This window comes from Rhododendron vialii, chromosome 7a, assembly GCF_030253575.1.
Source record: "Rhododendron vialii isolate Sample 1 chromosome 7a, ASM3025357v1".
In the NCBI taxonomy this organism is placed as follows: domain Eukaryota; kingdom Viridiplantae; phylum Streptophyta; class Magnoliopsida; order Ericales; family Ericaceae; genus Rhododendron; species Rhododendron vialii.
The window spans coordinates 5,214,988-5,234,694 of NC_080563.1; the positions used below are offsets into that span (position 1 = coordinate 5,214,988).

At 40.6% G+C, this 19,707-nt stretch overlaps 1 protein-coding gene across 1 annotated transcript; it reads left to right on the top strand.

The window, feature by feature from the left end:
* Nucleotides 1-1,740: 1,740 nt before the first annotated feature.
* LOC131334186 (protein transport protein SEC23 C) lies at nt 1,741-14,043 on the top strand. The gene is made up of 13 exons (XM_058369095.1): nt 1,741-2,401; nt 2,948-3,139; nt 3,967-4,140; nt 5,484-5,645; nt 8,040-8,182; nt 8,714-8,789; nt 8,879-9,054; nt 9,163-9,244; nt 10,263-10,340; nt 11,071-11,232; nt 11,361-11,624; nt 13,021-13,125; nt 13,717-14,043. The coding sequence occupies exons 1-13, from the start codon at nt 1,865-1,867 to the stop codon at nt 13,855-13,857; spliced, it is 2,292 nt and encodes a 763-aa protein (XP_058225078.1). The 5' UTR covers nt 1,741-1,864; the 3' UTR covers nt 13,858-14,043.
* Nucleotides 14,044-19,707: the final 5,664 nt, after the last annotated feature.

The window sequence follows — 19,707 nt, forward strand, 5'->3', positions numbered from 1 at the left end:
ACGTTTTGTTGAATTTTTCTTTAGTAGGCAAAAAATGGAGAGTTTAAAGAAATGTATGATGAAGATTAGGTTTTGGGTAATGGTCCTGTTTGGTTTTTGAGAAAAGTTGTGGGAAAATGGTGGAAATGTCATTGAGGTTGGTAACTGTGGAGTGTGGAGTCGTGGGTTTCCTGATTAAGTGATTATTGGTTTAGATCCACTGTCCCTGGTAGTTATTTGAAGATCTAGATGTGACCAAATAGGTCATGAGGCAGAATATTTTGGTTTAGTAATGTTATGATGATATATATATGATTGCTGGGAAAAATTTGAAAAACAGAAAGGAATATTTAGAGATTACTTAGGGTTGTATTTCCCCGGGTTCCGGTAGCAGCTTTGAGGTGTCTACTATTGGCAGCTGATTAGTTGATAGAACCGTATGGCAGTTTAGGCCAGTGGCCGGGATGGGGCTTTTGGGTACAAAGATCTTTATTAGGGTTTTTTGGGTCATTGGCCAACGTTTAGGTCTCAGGTATTCTTAGAGATAGTAATTTTAATTTTCAAATTGCCCTTGTCTTTTTAATCTTTGTATTTGCACGGAAATTAATGAAATTATCTTTTGCCGATAAAAAAAGTTTTCTAAGCAACCAAACAAATAGATCTATCTATGGTATCTACCAAAGGAACAAAAGGGAATTGTCATATCTCGTCTCCATATCCCTGTCTACATTTGTGTTCAATTCACCAAAGTATTTCTTCTAATTTTTTTTTAATTCTCTTCCCATGGCCCTTAACCAAATTCCCCATGGCCTAAACTTGGGAGGAATTCGCATCTCTCGAGCCCATCAATCGAACCCACCACATATTGGAGCGGATTCCAAACACATACACCTCCCTCACAACCTAGCGCATCGACACCCCGACATAAGTCGTTTGGCTATTTGTCCGCCGCTTCACAATCCCTAGAGGTACAAGCCCTTCATCAAGAGTTGTACCATGACATCTGGAAACGGAGGCGTTGGCAGCTGATTTTTTATTTGGATGTCATATACATATACAAAGGCTTCATTGTAGCGTCATATACATACAAAAAAAACATCTCATATTTGTTCCGTCCTTAGACCTTAGTGATGCTTTTGGTTGTTATTTCTAGTTTTTAGATTTTATCCTGTTGAGACACACTATTAATTTAAAAAAAAAATTTTGAAAGCAAAAATCCAACAAAAATTTAAGAAAATGAAAAAAAAAAACAAACGAAAACAAGAATTTAGGCCCAATTGGAAAACCATAACAGAGATGTACTGTACTAGTAATACTTAAAAAGCATCATAAACAAAAAACAGAAATCCTAGCCGTACCGACCAATTTCAAACCGAAACCGTACCGACGGCCGCTCCGGGCTGTCTCCGGCCACCGGACGGCCGATCCGAGCCGTTCAAAAATTCTAAAAAAAAAAACCGAGTGGCCCGACGTGGGAATAAACGGCATCCGATGTGTGTAGGGTGGTTAGATCGAGTATCCTATTTTTCGTGTATACTCGTTTATATATGTATACGCGAAAAATAGGGTACTCGATCTAACCACCCTACATACATCGGATGCCGTTTATTCTCGCGTAAGGCCCCTCGGTTTTTTTTTTTAGAATTGTTGAACGGGTCGGATCGGTTGTCCGGTGGCCGGAGACAGCCCGGAGCGGCCGTCGGTACGGTTTCGGTTTGAAATTGGTCGGTACGGCTAGCACTTCAACAAAAAAATGGGGGAAAAAAAAACCCCTGCAAACTAAACTGAAAAAAGCTTCAACACCAGCTCACTTCATCAAGATACCCCACTGGTTTGGTAACTGGAAACTCCTCTCTCTCTCTCTCTCTCTCCCCTCCCCCAAACCATGACAGAATTCCTCGACCTCGAGACCCAAGACGGCGTTCGGATGCCCTGGAACGTCATCCCGGGCACGAAACACGACTCCTCCAACGCCATCATCCCCGTCTCCGCCCTCTACACCCCTCTCAAGCCCCTCCCTTCCACTACCCCAACCCTCCCCTACGCTCCCCTCCGCTGCCGCAACTGCCGCTCCGTCCTCAACCCCTTCTCCATCGTCGACTTCGCATCCAAGATCTGGATCTGCCCCTTCTGCCTCGCCCGCAACCACTTCCCCCCCCACTACCACTCCATCTCCGACGACAACCTCCCCGCCGAGCTCTACCCCCAGTGCACCACGATCGAGTACGAGTCATCGCCCGCGGAGAGGTCGTCGGTGCCGCCCGTGTTTCTGTTTGTGGTGGATACGTGCGTGATCGAGGAGGAGGTGGGGTTTCTGAAGTCGTCGGTCTCGCAGGCTGTCGGGCTGTTGCCGGAGAATTCGATGGTCGGGTTGATCACGTTCGGGACTTATGTTTGCGTGCATGAATTAGGGTTTGGGCAGGTACCGCCCTACCCACGTTTCACAATTATTTTTAATAGAATTATAGTGGTGTTTTTGTTTTAAAAAGAACTTTGAATTGTGTAATTTCGCCGAATATTGTTTTTGCACAATACAAGACTCGCCCAAACGGGAAAGGGGCGCCTAGGTGAGGACTGGGCGCTGACTAGTCGGCTGCTTGATCAGGTGAGGACTGGGCGCCGACTAGTCGGCTGCTTGATCGGACCACCGCCTAGCGCCTGGATGTGGACTAGGCTCCGACTAGTTGGTATCTAGGCGTCAGATCGCTGCCTAGCGCCTAGGTAGAACACTAAGAATCAGTAAAAAAGTAATGTTGTTATATTATGATCTTTGTTATGCTATTTTGATTATCTAGGCATTGCATCACCTCCAAGCGCCTAGGCAAGTTGGCCGCTCTTAGAGCACTAAGAATTTTTAAAAAAGTAATTCTTTACTACGATCTTTCGTTATGCTATTTTCATTTTGCTTTTCAAATGGACAGGGATGCAATTATAACTATAGATGACATTTATGAGTGATTGTGGTCAGGTGCCTAAGGTGTATGTGTTTAAGGGGTCCAAGGAGGTGACGAAGGATCAGATTATGGAGCAGATGGGTTTTTTTGTGAAGAGGGCGAGGCCTGCGACCGGGGTGGTTGCGGGGGTGAAGGATGGGCTGTCGCAGGAGAGCATTTCGCGGTTCTTGTTGCCTGCGTCAGAGTGTGAGTTTGCGATGAACTCGGTACAGTTCCCTCTTTCCTGATTTCATTGCATATGCATTGTTTTTTTTGGTTTATTGGTGATGTGAAATTTTGTCTAGAGCACAAACAAAACACGAAGAACTATTATGAGCTGAAAATAAGCTACATAAGTAGAAACAATAGAAACAAAACTTTATTTTCTGCTTGACCAGAAAAAAAAAAAAAAAATAGAAACAAAACTTGGATTGAGCTGCCAAGAGTTGCATAGAGCAATATTAAGAGGGGAGCGGTTAAACTTTACGAGTGGGAGCCCTTTAGTCTAATGTCAAACTTGTTTTCTGGATATGCATATGGATTATGGTAACTGTAGTAATTGCAACCACAAGCATGGCATTTAGGTACTGTTTGGTCGGCTATAAAATGACAGGATGTATAGTGCAAGGAGAATCATCATTCTATGCCATTTGGAAAAGAAAATGATCATTCATCTGTTCCAAAATCCTTTGGAATGACCTTCCAATTCCAGCTTCATTCCAGTAAACCAAACAATGCCCTGGAATTTTTCTGGGATTTGGTATAGTTTCAATTTTATTTGATGCAATTTATTGAAAAAGTTGGTGACAGTAATATCGATATGTGACAATCATGTGGCTTTTAGTGTTAGTTTTCACGTGCATTGCTATTATTGGTCAATGGTATGATCATAGTGATGGGATTTGTACAGTTTTGCATTTCATTGCATCAGAATTTGAAAGAATAGGACGTAAAACTGCAAACGTGGTTCTATTATGTTTCTTTTGCTTTGATTGGCATCACTCAAGGTGTTCTTTTATCTTCTTTGTTCTTTTTCTCTTTTCCAATTCATTAGATATTGGAAGAGCTTCAGAAAGATCCTTGGCCTGTCCCAACAGATCAAAGGGCAACAAGGTGTACTGGCACGGCATTGAGTGTCGCTGCACATTTGTTGGGAGCATGTGTTCCAGGTTCTGGGGCTAGAATCATGGCTTTTACAGGTGGGCCCACAACAGAAGGGCCGGGTGCAGTAAGTATTTCTCCAATCTTGGGTTCTTTTCTCCGTTAAGTGAAGCACATAAACCAGCTGCTCAGTTAACATATTTCTCTTTACTGTTTTTTGATACCACTGGGAAAAAATTTTTTGATACCACTGAAGCAAGAAAAATATCGCACTTAATCACATAATTGAAGAGATTTATTCACACCTAGATTGGATTTAATTATTCTCCTGAGTCCTGACTTACTATTGATATGCCAATGGTGGGTTTATTAGTTCCAGCAGCACTTGTTATGTTTTTGACAACATTTACCCCCTGGTCCCCCTCATTGCTGGCTGGACAATGCTACTCATACAACAATCTAAACACAACAACTCATACAATCTCTCACATACATGTGGGCTCCATGCACACTACTGTGTGTGGAGCCCACATGTATGTGGAGCCCACATGTATGTGAGAAGTTGTGTTTGGTGTTGTGTTTGGATTGTTGTGTGAATAGCATTTTTGTTGCTGGAAACTTGACCTCGAGTTTCACTGGCACATGCTTCTTTGGGTAATTCACATCTTTTTTCTAGGGTTTCGAGGCCTTAGGCTTTGTTTTAGGCTTCCAATGTGGATATGATTGTCCACTCAATAGAACAGCATCCCCTTGGAAGGCGGTGGGTTCATTGTCCATTTGCCAAGGAGCTTTGGAATGCGATTCTTATTTTGTGGCGCATGTCGTGGATTTTTTATGGGACGGTGGTGGAGAATGGTATGGAGCTAGAGTGGGTAGAAGAAGACGGAAGCTATGGATTACGATCCCACTGTGCTTGATGTGGTCAATTAGAGGGAGTAGAAGTGTAGATATTTTGACGGGGAGGATAGGCCATTGTTCAAAATTAAGAGTTTTTTGATTTCTACTTGTTTAGTTGGGAGTTTAGGGAGTGCAACCCTACTTTGAGTCAATTCTTTGACCTGTTAGATATTTTTGGAGTAAGGGGGGGGGGGTTGTATAGGTCCTTTTATAGTTTGACCTTTTCTTTTTATTTCTTGCTTTTTTTTGTACTAACAAATGATGAAATTATGGAATACCACCCTCAGGGGTCCATGGCCACACTATGAGTCGAGCTAGAACCTCTCTTCCCAATTAACGGCCTTGAAGGATTTTTTTCAAATTTTTCCCATGTCCTCTTGGCTGATTATGCCTTTTGATGTTATAGGAAAATAAAGCCTGAGAGAGGATAACAACATTATTGCATGCATGATGGATCTAGATGCTATGATCACATTATTTCTTTTTATGTTTTTTTTTTGGTTGAATATTACACGGCTTATGGAAAGTCATTATGTAATGCTGAATGATTTGTTTGGCATCCAAAACTTTCAGATTATAGGGAAAAATTTGTCTGAACCTGTACGATCTCACAAGGACCTTGATAAAGATTCTGCTCCCTATTATCATAAAGCGGTAAAGTTCTACGAGGGACTTGCGAAACAGCTTGTACATCAAGGGCATGTACTTGATCTCTTTGCTTGTGCTCTTGATCAGGTATATATTCCTTCCTAATCTTTCCCTCGATTTTCAGCTCAGTAACTTGATTGTGTACTTTCACTTGTGCGCGATTTCCATTCCATTTCTTTGGTTTACTTGAGTAAGTTTTGCTTGGCAGAGATAGTAATAGTTTTTGTTATGTGCTTTTAAGTTTGTCATTCTAGTGTGCAATGTTGATTATCTAAACTACTTGTATTTAAGATCTCATGCAGATATAGTGAGGACTGTATGTCTTGTGTTATTCTCTATCACAAAATATGCATTTATTGAATGTAGAAAACACTGCACAACAGGTTTTTTGACGAGCATGAGTAAATTAAAGATTACTTAACATATACAGGGGAGTATCTTTCCTGCAAAAGACATGTAATTCGTCTCTCCCCATTAGGCGTGAGGGATCATCAAACAGAAAGGAAATTTTGATGATGGCATTGCAAGCTTTGTTAACCTGAAAGAGAAGGTGCGCAACACCCAAACCAAGAGAGCTCTAACATTCAATAATCCCTTTCCACATGACAATGAATGAGATCACTCACAACATCTTCTTTGCAGATGCAAAACCAGTTCCTGGTTGTCAAAAACACATCAGCGTATAAACTCATGCCTCTCTGAATAGGATGATCTGATTTATTTGAAATGGGGATTTTACAATGTGACTCAACCAAACAAAGACTGCTACTTTGAAGGTCCCTTTATTACCAGTGTTGGCTCTTCAAGACATAGAAGTATCAAACTAACCAATCACAGCATTGTATAACGACTTGGAAGCGCCTTAACCTCATCAATCTTCTCCCATAACAACATGTCCTCGATTATTTGTGGGCCTCCTCTATACAAATGATCGTCTCTCTGGTTGTTGCAACGATAAGCCAATGTGAAAGCATATGCAAACCTCTCTTTTCCATTCCAATGATGAAGCCAAAATGTCACTCTCGTCCCATCCAGAAACATCCTGCTAGAGTATTGCTCAAACTAATCTCAGTGCTTTATTCCCACAATTAATGTCTCCTCTACTCCACTCCTTCCATTTGCATATTTGCATCCATACTTCAGGACATCATCTCTCTCCACCACCTATCCCTCTTACCAGTGAACCTTTTTCAGCACTTCCCTAAGAAGACCTGATCGAAAATATCGCACCCAAGACGCGAAAACATTCTTTTATTATTGTGGGCCTATTTTCTTTTGAAAGGAATTGCCTCTTCGACCTCGCCAGTATCCTTAATATTATCTCCACTGTTAGATCCCAAACTGAAGCAAACCAAAGGCATGTCCATGTAAATGGCAGTTGATGCTGGAGATCCCCCTTTGTTCCAAAGGATAGATGCCAGTAGCTCAAAGTCACTTCTCCTATCAGAATAAACTCTGACTTCCCCAAGACCCAGGTTATGTTTAAGATCTGAGATCGGTTAGAAACATGAGAATTCATATCACATTACCAATCTGTGCTGCATTCACCTCGTTAAACATAATCTTGGTGCCGACGAACAAGACATTAGATGTTGCTATCCAAATGACCTACCTCAAAACCCTCCATATAACCTCCCTTGATTGCTCTATACACCATACAACACATGCTAAAATCTTACAGGAAAACTAGAGAACTCACAAAGGTGGATGCTTTAGAGTCTTTTGATTTTGTTAAATGAAACATCTTTTGACTGAAAGGTTTCTTAAGAGAGAACGCTGAAGCCTTGTTCAGGTTGGACCACAAACTAAAAAAGAATTGAAGATTGATGGTTTAGTTGATAAAGAAAATCTATAATTTGGCAAACTTAACCAAAAGTGATCATCCTTAGCTATTGAGGGTGTAGAGATTTCTTTATTTCTCCCCTATCCAGTGAACCTGATACTAAGGCCTGGCCTTAAAGTGAACTTAGTCAAGCCAAAGGTTGACTAAGGCGTGACCAATCAATCCCCACCCACCCACACACACACAAAGTCACTGAAGAACGGGCAAGTAAATGGCCTATCGATTGCATGAATCATTTGCGGACTTCGATTTCTTTTGATGGTGGAAACATGATTCGGGTTTAGGCATCATTAATTTAAGCATGTTCTCAGACATTTGCACTACAGTGTACTAACACAACTCTTTCTCAACTTGGTAGCCTGGATTCAAATTTATTCCTTGGTTTTTGGGTAATGTGGTCCATTTTGATAGGGTGCGTGTTATCGTTTTTTTTTTTTTTTTGTTGTGTGCGCCTATGTTTGATGATTGGGCTTGTGCTGGTCCTTAATCCGACTAACAATGTCTCTTCTTGTTACAATATCTTGTTATGTATTCGTCTGACCTTTATTTTTGGTAGGTTCTCATGATTTTGAGCTTGCTCTTATAAAACTGAGGAATGAACAGGTGTTTCTTTTCCATGACTTTATGCTACTTGCTAGGTTGGGGTTGCCGAACTTAAAGTAGCGGTTGAAAGAACTGGGGGGCTTGTTGTGCTTGCAGAAAGTTTTGGCCATTCAGTTTTCAAGGATTCTTTTAAACGTGTTTTCCAATCTGGTGACTACGATCTTGGTCTCTCATCAAAGTAAGGTTTGGTTGAAGACTTCCTGTCTTTCAACTATGTCTTGTAAGATAATTTAGCAGTCATGTTTATCATCAATGACCTCTCAACATTATGTGAAACTTCACCTTTCGGTTTGGTGATTCCAAAAGTTCTCGTTTGTCGTTCGAGTTAACACTTTGCATCAACTCTACTTTGAAAGTTTGTTGACTTTTTTGGAAATTTAAACTCGGACTGTAAGCACCAGACAGGATCATATGCATTGTCAAGTGTCAACCATGGAGAAAGAGTGGCGCAGATGTTTTATTCCTTTTTCGTTCTTTCTCATTTTTCTTTCCTTATCAAGCATATATAGTGATGGTTAATACCAGTTTTATTCAAATGCACTTAAGTTTGTACTCAGTGCTCTCTCGAACTTGATTTGTTTCTGTTGATTTGCTTGCATGTCATGGAGCAAATCTGAGTTGTTTGCACGTTCCTTAAACCAGTTGGTTATTGGTGTAATCCGAGCTAGAGATTACATGAAAATGATTTTTACTTATAAACTTTTTGCAGTGGTATATTTGAGGTTAATTGCTCAAAGGATATCAGAGTTCAGGGTATTATTGGTCCTTGTGCATCTCTTGAAAAGGTATAGCCAAGCCTAGGTTATTACATGGTTTTTTTCTGGCTTTAGTTAGGATTCTTACTGGTTGGAGTGTGCCGTGTGGTTTTGTGCAGAAAGGCCCTTTGTCCTCTGAAACTGTTATTGGTCAGGGAAATACCACTGCATGGAAAATGTGTGGCCTGGACAAAGCCACATCCTTATGCCTTGTATTCGAAATGGTGAAGAAGGACAGCCCAGAAGCCATTGATCAATCAGCCAACAGTCAATTCTACTTCCAATTTTTGACTTAGTACGAGACTGGAACTAATGGTTTATTGAGAAATAAGTCGTCAACCTCTTATTTAACTTATGCTTATCCATAGTATGGAAGTTTTTTACTGATTTTTTTTCTCTCCAGTTATCAGCATAGTAGCGGACAAATGAGACTTCGTACGACTACGCTTTCCAGGAGATGGGTTGCTGGACCTGGAAGCATACAGGCAAGGAATTTTGTTAATTTTTATTTCTGTTCTGACGTTATTGTTTCTGAGAAAGGTAGGAAGCTTTGTTTTATCTTCCTTCATTAGATTATATGCTGGCTTATTCATTCGCTCAGTGCTTGTGAATCGCAACTATTTGCTTTCTGCATAGAAACCATGAAAGGTAGCGTCTTTAGATGGACTAGCTCCATGCTTCTTTGTTTTGGTATAAGCCTAAAGGAGGAATACAGTCATGGTCGGCCAGTGATCACAATCAGACAATCACCCAAGGCCATGTTCCTTCTACAACCATCATATTTTGTTCATTCGTATTCTTTCTTCAACTATTCTTTTTAGTTTATTAACTGTATTGGCATGAGAAACTGAGTCCTGTGAGTTGATGGGACTTCAAAGCATAAACCTATTATCCACATGTATTAACAAATGCGTTAAGCAGAAATACATTCAAGATACAAATATATCCATTACTTATAAGTTATACCAACATGGTGGATGTTATCTTTGAGTAGACGAAATCTAAGAAATTCATAGAGTTGACAACAGTGAACTTCACACTGCCTTCAATTAGGACTATAAGCTCTACATCCATCTTTTGGGATCTGAAGTAGTTTTATCTAGAAACGTAAGCATAACAAAACCAAAAGTCACTATTGCTACTAGTATTCACTTTCCCTAAAAGAGTCAACAAAAGAGGATAAAGAAAAAGGTGCAGTACGTGGAGACGAGTACTATGCCAGTGTGCCTTGCAAACACAAAAATTGGTTCCCCAATCCTTCCAAAGTGGTTTTGTTTTCTCTTCACAAAATCATATGTAACAAAGCAGGGTTATAAATGATGTTTTTAACATAATGTTTTAAAGTCCCTTGTTCCTTTGTCATTGCTATTCCTTGTTGGCATATAATGTGCTATAATACTATGGTAGAATACTATTTCTCTATTGTGGGCTTCAAGAAGTTGTTTCTTTAGTTTATTGTCAATTATAATTGTAATAATGTTGAATTTGTTTGATACATCATAGGACTTAATTTCTGGATTTGACCAAGAAGCTGCTGCTGCAGTGATGGCACGCCTAGTTTCTTTCAAAATGGAAACGGAGGTATTGGCCTTCAATTTCCCCACCATTTCTATTATTACTATACGTGTTTGCCTTTTGTTCTTCTTTTTACCTTTCTTTTAGTTCAATGGATATAGCTTAATGCCGCACTCCGTTCTTTACTCTACAAAACAGATGGACATTTGTCACATGCTTCCCTGTTAAATACTTTCTATTCCCTTTGTGGAAGTTGGAATCTCTCTTTTCTTTCTTTTCTTTTTTGTGGTTGCTAAGGTAGTCACTTATGGAGGTCCTTTTCTTCTCAATTTTGGGGCATCGCTTGTTGTTTTAGTAAAAAGCTTGGGATTCCTTGCGTCGGAATCAATGATTAGACTCTGCATCTAAGCAATGCAAAGGGTGGATCTGTAACTAATCTTACCCCTTCCAGCATCCTTTGCTTTGTGATTAATAATTGGTACTCCAAAAGCATACCGGCAGTCCTTAACAAAGAAAATGGCAAGGATGCCAGTCTTCGGCTGGGGACTTCTAATGCAATGAAAATCATCACAAGCATCAGCTCACTCAAAACCATATGCCAACTACTGTATCTCTGCGTTTCTGTGCACACTGGGGAAAGTTACCTTCATTGTAGTGTTCCTGCAACATGATTGATGATTGGATTTACAGCATGTTTATTTGGTGTTCTCGTGTGGGGCTATCCTCTAACATGTTATATTTCCTTTTTCACGACTCCTCTGCCTATTCTTAATCAAAAAATGAAATTGCTATGCAGGCTGAATTTGACCCTATTAGATGGCTGGATAAGTCCTTAATACATCTATGTTCTCGGTTTGGAGAGTACCAAAAGGAAAGCCCTTCTTCTTTCAGCTTATCTCCACGGTTCTCAATATTTCCTCAGTTTATTTTCCATTTACGACGTTCTCAGTTTGTTCAGGTATATGATCTTTTATTTGTTAATGCTACAGTTTTTGCATCTTTTATATTTTGCTTGTACAACTATACCTGATCCACTGTAAAATTTTCTTCTTTTCTCATCTGTGGCATGTTCTTTGTTTGGTTCAGGTTTTTAACAACAGCCCGGATGAGACAGCATATTTTAGAATGATCCTTAACCGGGAAAATGTTGCCAACTCTGTTGTGATGATTCAACCTTCATTGATTTCCTACTCTTTCCATTCCACTCCAGAACCAGCTCTCCTTGATGTGGCTGCCATTTCTGCTGATAGGATACTACTTTTGGATTCTTATTTTACCGTCGTCGTATTTCATGGATCTACTATTGCTCAGTGGCGGAAGGCTGGATATCACAATCAGCCTGAACACGTGGTAATCTATACCGGAATGTTGACTCAATGAATCAAGTTAATTTTAGATAATCAGCTTTACAAGGCAGACCTATGTTACAAGGACTCGGGTGCGGGTGCAAGTCCAAGCGTCGGACCTTCCTAAACTTAAATCTTAGGATACGTGGATATGTGTCCCCAACTTGGGTATGGGTACGGGTACGGGGACACGTCTTGAACTCATGTTTGTATTATATATTGCATAATTTTCTCAGATTATGTACTATGTACTGTAAACTATGTTTACAAATGTATTTAAACAAGAAAGGGTTACGAAAATTATGTTTTTGCTATTTCCCTATTTCTTGAATACTCGAAATATCGCTTTTCTATCTAATTTGATATTCCTTTTCTATAAGTATCTTAACGATTAGAGGATCCGAGTGTCCAAAAGGATACGGGTGTCGGACACATCTGCACGGGTACTTGAGCCAAAATGAAAGATCCATGTAACAAAGAGGTGGACATGTTTATAGCAACGGCTACCTCATGACTTTTATATATATATATATATATATATACAGTCAGGATCAAGTCAGGAGGTGTGGACCGGAGCTCCGGTCCGCACCTCCCCATTTCTCACATTTCCTGATTGAATTTCGATGATCCGAGCCGCTCAATGTGATCAGAACGTGATTTTAAGGGTACTTGCGTGAAATCAGCAAAAAAAATGACCGGGAAGGGCTTGATCTGAGTAGTTTTTTTTTGAACGGTTCAAAAAAAAACTGCTCAGACCAAGCCCTTCCCGGTTATTTTTTTTGCTGATTTCTCGCGAGTACCCTTAAAATCACGTTCTGAACACATTGAGCGGTTCGGATCATCGAAATTCAATCGGAAAATGGGAGGTGCGGACCGTAAGGGTGTGGACTTGATCCGGACTGTGTCTGTGTGTGTGTGTGTGTATATATATATATATATATATATATATATATATATATATATATATATATTTGCATTTAATTATCAATTGTCCTCTCTAATTCATCTTTCGCCTCTTTCATCTGTTTTCATGTCATGAGTTATGTTGTTCTGTAATTAAGGCTTTTTTGGGTCACTGGTTGCTTTATATATATATATTTGCATTTAATTATCAATTGTCCTCTCTAATTCATCTTTCGCCTCTTTCATCTGTTTTCATGTCATGAGTTGTGTTGTTCTGTAAGTAAGGCTATTTTGGGTCACTGGTTGCTTTCTTGTTCACATCCCTTTCAAGAATGGTACAAGGGGACCCCCGTTTAGTACTTTTGCTAAGTTGTAGAAGAAAGTTTACTGTACACTTGGATCCTTGGACATGCTGAATTTACTTGGTCTATTTCTGCTTCGTTTCTTTTCCATTCATTATGACTAGCTTGCTTATGGAAGCTCGACAATCCTTGCAGGTGTTTGCCCAGTTGCTACAAGCGCCTCACGACGATGCAAATGCAATACTTAAAGAGAGATTCCCGGTGCCCCGTATGGTTATTTGTGATCAACATGGTTCCCAGGTCAGTAATCTTATAGTATGTGAATAAAAGTGTTGAGCAACAACTGATATTCTACTGTGGGTAGCAATACTTGGTGGTTACTTTCTTCAGTTATTAAATCATGGCCTGATCTATAACATATTCGTATCCTTGATTTCAGCCTTTCCCCGCGAGAGCTTCGAATCTCTCTGGGGACGACATTTCTTTGTTATCAAAATAAAAGGGAGCCGATTGGAAACCAAGGAGCCTGGTCAGCTGTGTCTGGCCCAGAATTTTTTCTTATTTATTTGGTTCAGCCCTGCTGTAGAAAATAAAGGAAAGAAAGTTTTTTCTGTCAAACAAATCTAAAGCTCATTTTTAGGCCTATTAGTTTCTTTGGTTCTCAAGCCAAGCCCCCAACCCTTTACTATTAGTTTATAGAAATAGGCTGTTAACTATATGATCTTCCAAGCAAAAACCCTAAAAATACATGTCACCGTTATTGAGCATCAGTCCTTGTTTTGTTCTTTCATGGGTTAATATGACATGGCTAGATTTACCTGTGATGTTAATTATAAATAACAGTGAGGACGCCTAACTTTGATTTATGTTTTGTTTCATGCGCTTTTGCAGGCCCGTTTTCTGCTGGCGAAATTGAATCCTTCTGCTACATACAACTCCGATGTGCCTGCTCCTGAAAGGGAAATCCTTTTCACAGATGATGTTAGCTTTGAGACGTTTCTGGATCATCTGCAGCGGTTAGCAGTTCAATAAAATTCTTTACCGATCACATTAAAGGTTTAGCGGTTAGATATAATAGTTCTCCAATTTTGTAGAATCTGTAATTTGAATTGATTGTACAGTAATGCATTTCGGCCTTCGAGTTAAAACTTGTTAATTTGTAATGTTTTCCTTGCGGTTTGATTCGTTTGAATAATACGGAGTCATGGGTTCTTTCAATTTGAATTTCTTTTGCATCTTTCTATATATGTTTGATCCCTATGCAAACCCTTTTTCTGCGGGCAACTCTCCTTTCCATTTCGACAGAAAAATGAGCCTTTGAGTAATCTGCAATCATTTTACGGATCCCGGGATGCGTAACTGAGAGTAAAAAGGATACATACTGGACCAAGCCTTGTGTTCAGCTATTTCGGAAACCCAAGATGATGAACTACTTGAACGAACTTGAATGAATCTCAACCGATCCTATTTGAATCCTCTCTTTTCCCCTTTCTCTTTTTGTCTTTGCTGTTTGGACATCATCCTCTGCGTTCTCCATTCCAGAACCAAGCAATGTATCACATCACGCCATTGCAGGGTCTTGATTAACAACTTGAGCGTCAAGGTCAACTACTTACTACTCTTTCCTAAGTGCTTTGAATTCTTCTGAAAAGAAGGGGAACGGACGCCATCAGCAACCGGAGAACGACGGCTGGAAATTAGAGAAGAGCTGCAGTTCTCCATGTCGGCTCTCAGCCAAACGCCGATGGGTTCAACTCCATTGTCCGGCTAAGGTGGTGTTTCACTTTCGCCAAAAAGAACTTTATGGAAAAAGAAGGTAATTTCAAACTCAAATATAATGAAAATGAAAAATATTTTTTCAATTTTTTTTGCACCGTTTAAAAGATCTTTTTTTTGATTGGCAAAAGATGAATTTTTATTAAAAAATAAAAAAAGGGGAAGGGAATCCAACAAAGAGTTGGATGAACATCACAAGGTCAAAGCCCAAAACACCTGAGGGTCGACAGGATCCTTAGCAAGGAGAAACAATAAAGCCCAATCCATACCCAAAATAAACAAGGAAAGCCCAAACACCTAAACCCGGCCCAAGCCAGGGCCGGCCCACCCAAACCAGTCCCCAAACCCTAACCACTCCAGCCATCACTGCCGTACAAAACACCGGAGACCAGCCTCGCCGTTTAAAAAATCTTAATGAGATCTATCAAACAAGATTCATATTGGTAGAAAAATTATTTGGGTAAACACATGATTTTTGAGCTTAAAATTGCCTTTTTTTTCAAAAAGTTACTTTTCTTAAAAAGCGGAACACCTCCTAAACCCCTTTTCTAGGGTGTAGATGAAGCTCGCACTCTGTGTAACAAAATTTATGTTTTGATTTTGTGTTTCATTATTCGAGTAAAGATAACAGTGCCAGACAATGCTATATACTGAAAGATTAAAAATCCAATTTATTTTTTGGCGTGTTATCCTCCTTGTTGACTTCTTCTTGTGACCCCGTTGTTTGAGATGGAAAACTTTCAAATGGGAACGATAAAGAAGTATGAGTTCCGAGAGAAAATCAAAATAGTGAATGCAGATAATTAAGCTATTGGCATGAACCACATAACACTACAAGAGCGTACAGAATGTAGTGCCACGAAATTGTGTTAGGGCCATGACAATTACACTCAAGATCGATAACAAAATTTCGAGCAAAATCATATATGCGATCAATTAAGGGAATTAAGAAAATAAAAAAAGAAACACAAAGAATGAGGGAATTAACATTTGCAGTAACTTTGAGCGTGCGCACCCTCTAGGTTGTTGAAAATAGTAAATATGCATGAGCCATATTCAACCCGTCCAAGGACAGAGTCTCATCCCAAATCTTAGCACTTGAGATCCCCTGTCTGACTCTCTCTGTCCGAGCTCCCTGTCCCACTCTTCTCGGCAGTTGATCTTGCAAATTAATGGCTGAGATGGGCCGAACATGTTTTGCTCCAAAACGATATTGTTTTGTAAAAAAAAGTGCTCGACCCATCTCAGCCGTTGATTTACAAGATCAACGGTCGAGAAGGGTGGGACAGAGAGCTCGGACAGGAAGAATCAGACAGGGGATCCGGTCTCAAATCTTAGGGCAGGGAAGATAATTATTGGGACATAAGAAAGTAACTAGAAATTGCACTAAAAGACGAGATTTTGGCTCTACCTATAATTGACAGGGAGAAGATAACTAGGAGATAGTAGTATGAAGTTTTTTTTTTTTTGGTTAAACGGAAATCGATTAAACTATGAAAGCAAATACAAGGTTTGGGGATATGTAACACCCCTTTTGCGCTAAAAGATCTGCACACTTATTTTCTTTCTTTATGACATGCCGCAACGGTGGGTCACCCTACTGGTGCAAAAGGGATCTGCAATCAAGAATTAAATTGAAGTGATAATGCATGCTCGTAGTGTAAAGTTTGTAGCTAGTACTTACACTGCGAGGAAGTCCTCCAAGTACGAGCCACATACCGATCACATGTGACAAAGACAGAGGACGGGCCACCAAGTCAAAATCACCACCACCACCACCACCACCATGCTCTTGTTTCTTCTTGTCCTTGGACATCTCCAATGTGGAGCAATAAACATCAACTTTACCCTCGATGCTGTCACCGTACCAGAGCTTAGCCAACTTCCCACTTCCTAGTGAGACTAAACGCGTGGTCGGAAGCCACAAGTCTGAATCTGGGGGAGGCCGTTGGGGTATCCATTGCCAAACCCAATCTTTTCTTCTAAACCCCCATGATAAGCTCACCCTCTTTGGCTCCTCTGCGGCGGCAGCGTCATGATCCTGAGGCCTAGAGACGTTGATCCCAAACATGAACCCCGGCATATCTTGGTCTAGATAGTACAGAATCTCGTCTAGAAATGTAGATTCCCAGTGTAGCCAGTTTCGGAATGCAGGCGTCAGCTTCGACGTCATAACAATAGAGATGGGGCACTTCCCAAGATGTCACAACAATCCGTTTGCCACCATCGATAACTGCATGCCCATCTATTTCACCAGGCACATCTGTCAGAGTCCTGTAACTCTAGCCAACCCTCGTCCATGCGGCGGGTATCTAGCACCTCAGGCTGAGGAGATTGTTTATGACCACCTCCCATGACGTAGATCTTGCCGTTGAGGGGGAAAGCATAAGGCTTCCATTTCGGTACATTCATGGAATGGTCTAATTTCTTCCATCCAGCTGCTCCTCCGAGGGTGGTAGTGGTGTCGATATAAAACACATCGCAATGAGGTGAGCTCAGGGTGGCACTTTATATAACCAAAGGAGGAATCACATTCACGCGTAGTTTGTTTGGAATCCCTACCGCCGAGGACGTACAGGGTGCCGCCTGCGAAGACGCAGCCAGAATATCTCCGGAGGTTCTTGTTTGAACACTGGATTGGAAACTTTCTTCCGGTGAGCACCGGAGGAGAAGTCGTCGTCGACGCGGTCGGTCTTGGTCTTGATTACGCACCAGTAGGACTCACGACCGCCTTCATGACCATCCTTCCTGCAAACGCGCAAGTATATGGATACATCATCATCTTCATCGCCTGAAACGGTGACTGGTGTCGTCCTGCTGCTGCTGCCACTTGAGGTCGTCATCTCAGAGAGATTTTCCGATAGAGATATAGATTTCCCGGTAGAGACATATACATAGCTGATAAGTATAATTTATTAATGCTTTGATCGAGAAATAGCAGGAGGAGGAGTAGTAGAAATTGTTCTAGGGTTTCCGGGTTTTGGGGGTAGGGTCGAGGGATCGGGGCTTTCAAAGTTGGAGACGGCGCAGTGATCTCTTGTGGGGTATGGAAAATTTTTCAGCGCTGGGGGTGGATACCACTGGATGTCCACCCAGCGCATCCGAGCAATTTATTGCATTATTTTGATGACGGCTCGGACTAAGAGAAAGAAAAAGGATGAGCTCGAACGTGAATTGGGCCAAAAGACGATGGCTGCCAGACCGGCTGTGATGCCGGACCATCGGCAGTAATGGAAGGCGATGGCGGTCTGATGAACGCCACATAATTCATCGGTGTCAGCGCCGGAATCTGGTCCGATTCAAGCTGGTCATCGCCACCATCGGACGGACCCCGGTGGCGGCGGCTGGAGAGCAAGGTCACCGCTAAGGCCATGAGCCCTACCCTGACGACGAAAGATAGGACGATTACCGCGATCAACATTAATTGCAAGCGCCATGGAGGAGCAGTGAATAAGTATTTACGAAGGTTAAATTTCACCGTTCGTCTCGATAATAAACGGTCTGGATTTTAAAAGAACTCAGTGAAGAGTTTTTTTTTTTTAATTCGGACCGTTCAAAATACTTTTGGACCGGTAGATTTTCATATTCTATTATTCTGTCCCAACAATGCCACATTCACTGGTTACTTCGAATCATGGTTGATCCAAAAGGGGGTATTCGGATTATGATGAAAACCTGTACAATCATTTTGACGATTTATGCAAAACAAAATTTCCAGGAAAAAAATACGAGTGCAAGTATGGTCGTAATTCAAAAGCTCGTTCAGGATGTGATTTTTTTGGATTCTGCATTATTTAGTTTCAATTTTCAAAATGCATTTTTTTTCAAGCACTCGAGATGCGAAACCTCGGGATGCAAAATACACTACTTGGGTGGCCAAACACACCCCAAAGGCTCGGTGACATGTCCTTGAGAATTCACCACCAAGTCGCGTGCCTTCATTTTTCACCATCGATGTATTGTAGAAGCTTGAACTTTGTTAGAGAAGGATGTGAATTAGCGCGTTAAGCTGTACAGTGCACACTCATATCTTACAGGCTCGAATAATGATGTGAATTGGCGCGTTAAGCTGCACAGTGCACACCTATATCTTACAGGCTCGGGCTTGTACTACACTACTACTTATAAATGGAACTTTTTTTTTTTTTGAAAATTAATGGAACTTATGTAGTTATGTGTACTACTTTTCATGTTCATCCCATTTATTTAACTTAACATCGTGCACTTCTCTCTCTCTCTCTCTCTCTCTCTCTCTCTCTCTCTCTCTATGATAAATATTATCCACAGGCCACAATTTCCCTTTCGTTGCATTTTTTTCCTTGTAATACCCAGTGCTTTTCCCACATTTGTGATGTAGAAAAAGTTTAGATGGAATATAATGAACCACCCATTAATACCAAATAAATGTGGCTTAAGCCTCTTTTTTTTTGTTGCTTTTGTTTTTGTTTTTTTTTGTTTTATTGCGTGTGTGTGCGTGGTGCTAATGGCTTAAGCATTTTATACTGTGTCATTAATTATCTAAACAAGTTATTGGGCGAGTTCAAGATGGACAGGTACATTCTAGTTTAACTAACTATTGTTCCCAGTATTTAGAATGAAGTAAATCAACCCCACTTCCCTATGCATTTTTCTGTACAATTAAGAGTAGTTAACGAGGAGTATTTAGAATGAAGAGCTAATATCCAATTTGACTCAATCAATGGTCTAAAATCCATTCAAAGATGTAAATGTAGAACAATACCGCTTAAAACATTCGATCGAATTGCAAATTAGCTTATGCAATTAATTCAGAGGGGTTTGGCCAAGCGAGAATGAAAAAAAGACTAAAAGACTGTTGTCCCTCAAGAGGTTGGAAGTTTAAATCCTGTCGGACCGCTTTAGTCTGTTTTTAGAACGGTCGCAGGGAGTGACATTGTGTAACTAAATTCATGGAGGCACTCCAGGCCCAACATATCCGACGGATGCCACATATTCCAAACTTTGGGTCCACTGGAGGTTTGTCCTGTCGTTAATTTCAAGGCTGTAGAATTAATGGAGGAGCGAAGAAACTGGCCTGAACATTTGGTTATAAAAATAAAATTCAGCATATGAAATTAGCATTATCAA